This window comes from Sphaeroforma arctica (assembly GCF_001186125.1).
Source record: "Sphaeroforma arctica JP610 unplaced genomic scaffold supercont1.2026, whole genome shotgun sequence".
Classification (NCBI taxonomy): Eukaryota; class Ichthyosporea; order Ichthyophonida; genus Sphaeroforma; species Sphaeroforma arctica.
The window spans coordinates 5,873-9,262 of NW_014038532.1; the positions used below are offsets into that span (position 1 = coordinate 5,873).

The 3,390-nt window shown below is 41.2% G+C and overlaps 1 protein-coding gene across 2 annotated transcripts; it reads right to left on the reverse strand.

Moving 5' to 3' along the window:
- Positions 1-43: 43 nt before the first annotated feature.
- SARC_12037 lies at positions 44-2,410 on the reverse strand (the record flags this gene model as incomplete). 2 transcript variants are annotated; one of them, XM_014293867.1, is made up of 3 exons in its annotated part: positions 44-166; positions 733-844; positions 2,288-2,410. In XM_014293867.1, coding segments are annotated over 3 exons (358 nt in total), but the record flags the coding sequence as incomplete, so codon positions are not given. The 2 variants fall into 2 exon arrangements, with proteins under 2 accessions (XP_014149342.1, XP_014149341.1); XM_014293866.1 differs by lacking the exon at positions 2,288-2,410 and adding an exon at positions 1,053-1,175.
- Between the last annotated feature and the right edge of the window lie 980 nt (positions 2,411-3,390).

Genomic DNA, 3,390 nt, shown 5'->3' on the forward strand with positions numbered 1-3,390 from the left:
ATCTCAAACATATACATACAAGTATATGCATACACGCACAATCCTAACTCTTAATGTACCAAGTAATATACACGTGATCAGTGTAGCTCGCGTTACCTTGCTCAACCTCATCAATCTTCTCCATCGACACTGCAACTGTGGTATACGCATCGTACAGCTCCGCCACCTTGGTATAGCACATACCATATACATTTGTCGGAGGCATAAGACATGAAGAAACATACGAAAGGTGAGCAACTCGTTGAATGATTGAGGGGGATGTAGAAGCACGCACAAATGTTGTCCATGAAACACGACAGATCTAGATACACACCGCATACACAATTTCTCACTCTGTAACAAGGTTTTTGTGAGAGTATGCGGATGTCTCCATTGGAGTACCGGTAAAAGTCTGGCTTTAGAAATACTATACTACGAACCCCGCTTAGTTCCTCAAAAGTGATACTATCCATTAACATATCTATCACCTGCATGGTAGTGAGAATTGTCTAGGGATCAAGGCAAGCCACGTCCATATTGAGGTGTAAGGCCAAAATCACACCATAAATCACCAGAATGAGTGCACCTGGCAGTTCTGCAATCAGCTGTGTGAACACACACCGCTGAGGTTGCTCAATGAGGAGGTAGATGGTCGACGGCAAATGTCTAACCATGAACCAATATGCGTGCTACGTGCATTTGTGTATATATATACACACAGGTAAGCTTTTGTACTCGCCATATGAAGCTCACCTCAGCGTTGACGTTCGCCATCTGATCAGCCATTTTCGAGTACCTGGCCGCAGTGATGTTGTTGATCTTCTCCATTAGTGCCAGGTCGTCGATGGGCTGTCCTAATTCGGCTCTGCATGGGGTTACAATGTTCTGTGGTTATATACCAACTAATCAGCACGGACTATCGAATAGTAATAGCAGATACTTACGCAAACCTAAATACAATCCGTAGTAGTCACTACCACAGCCGATTTGTTTGTATTTTGTGCGGTTGCCGTCTCAGCCGCACTAGTGCAGATAGTCCATCTGTGGTTGCGTATGGCATGTACATTGCATACTTTGAACAATAGAAGCCGCATAACATCTTGTACTTTCCAGTGACCCATGCAGCCTGGCTCTGAGGATTGTTGGCCGGATAGGATGATCTTAGCCATATCACCACAGTTTGTGAGATAGGAAAGTTTGAGGCGTGTTTTGACAAGGGATTATTCAACGTTTTTTAGATAGTGTCAAGGTATGTGTAGGTTACGTGGAGAGAAGCTGTGCAGAGCGATTGGACGTTTGAAGTTTGAAAACCGATATATATATACCCAAATCTCCACAAGGTTGACAGATACCTATATATATATATAACCAACTCTCCATAATAATAAGAGAGACGTAATATACCGTAATCTCAATAACGTTGATGTATATATATACCCAACTTTCCATAAGGGTGAGAAAGATGCATATATACCTTTATCCCAATAACGTTGATGCATATATATATATCCAACTCTCTATAAGGGTGAGAAGGATGCATATTTACCTTAATCCTATTCACGTTGATGCACATACATACCCAACTCTCTACAAGGATGAATGAGATGAATAATACCTTACACTTTATAACGATGGTGCACATATGCATACTCGACTCTCTATAAGGGTGAAAGAGAGATGCATATAAAGTAGCAAAATCCCCTAGTCTAGTGAAAGAGAGATGCATATATACCCAATGGTCTGAAAGTAGCAACATCCTCTATAGTGCCAGACGAGTTCATTTTGGCCTATCTTCCTAAGTATGCGACTGGCATTCTGAGACCTAGCGCCTGTGGTAGAATATTCACACCCCGCCGGCATGGTACTTACAAGCCTATCACATCACTGATTGCGTATATATGACACTTGTCGGCATAGAGCAAGTGAACACACAGGCAATAACTCGATTAGTACGATTAGCATAGCACATGGATGTCGTGTAAAGTCTGCGCCCGCCATCGCACAACATTATCGTTTGACCGCATGGCTCATACAAGCTTCGTATCAAGGCAAAATAAACATTATTTTGAAGTGAGGAATTCAAATGTGGGGGTTTGAACTCATTAACTGATAAAGTTGGTATCGTTATAGACAGATTCATCACACGACGACTCTGAACACATTTTGTATGCAAATTGCATACACACGATGCTTGACGGTAGTATCTATACTATTTTTGAGATATCATGCTCTCGGGGTTTATTATACGCCTTGGTGAAATATACGAACTGTATATTCGTGAAGATAGATAGTCTGCACACACACTTACTTGACGTATGCTGCCACTTTACTGAACATTTCGTCGGACAACTGCAGCAGTCGTTCACTGGGCTCGTCCACGATCCGATTGCTCGCCTGACGCAGTAGTCGGTCAGTGTTCGTCTCGCCCATTATGTGATACTCGGTAAATAAAGGTGCATATGTCTGACCACAAACTATATTAACGAAAGTATATCACGTCTCCGAATGTTTATTTATTTCTGTCTGATTATTTTTTCCTTGACTGTGGTCGGTGTATAGGAGGCTATGACCTGTCACTCTATCAGGTTATCACCTATGTCTATGAGCCAAAGCCTATGACTGATCTTACTGAAGTAAAACCGTATTTACTGATTTGGCGGGCGTTTTGAGTGAACGACCCGAACCAGAAATCCAGGTGCAGGACAGGTGCAAACGTGTGACTGCCATTCTGTCACCCACGGCCCACGGCCACAGACCAAAGTCTATAAACCCGGAGCTGATTATTTAGGGTTATCACAACATAAGTAATTGTACACGCGCAAATTGTATCCCTGTCACTGTGTTGTATGGTCTTAAAGTGTACGCATATTTGGATTATCGTAGCACAAACTTGAGATCACGTTGGTGACAGATAGCGTGTATAAGGTACTTTTGTTTATAATGGCGTTGCAAAAGGGTCCATTGGACCTCATCGGTCGGTACGTGCCGCAGGTGCAGAAGATCACCATCTACTACTGCAAGAAGAGTGGCTCCAGCAAAGGACTAAGGTATGAGCTGTCAATAGGGTATATTAGTGGCAAACTCACTGGTTTTAACTGAAATGAATGTATCTAGATAAGATTCAAGGTACTAGCTTCTGCTACCGCATATCATATGCACACGGTCTACCATCAAAGTGTGCATCGTACGACTATATCAGTGAGCTTCTCTACTACTCTGAGAAGTAGTATCTATTCAGAACCGACAAATGGCACATATGTGATATCTTTGCTATCGTAATATATATATTTAAATATATACTATATAAATATATGTATGTATACTATATATATATATGTATATATATAGTATACATAAACACACGCACACACATATATATATATTAATATATGCATATATATATTTATATAT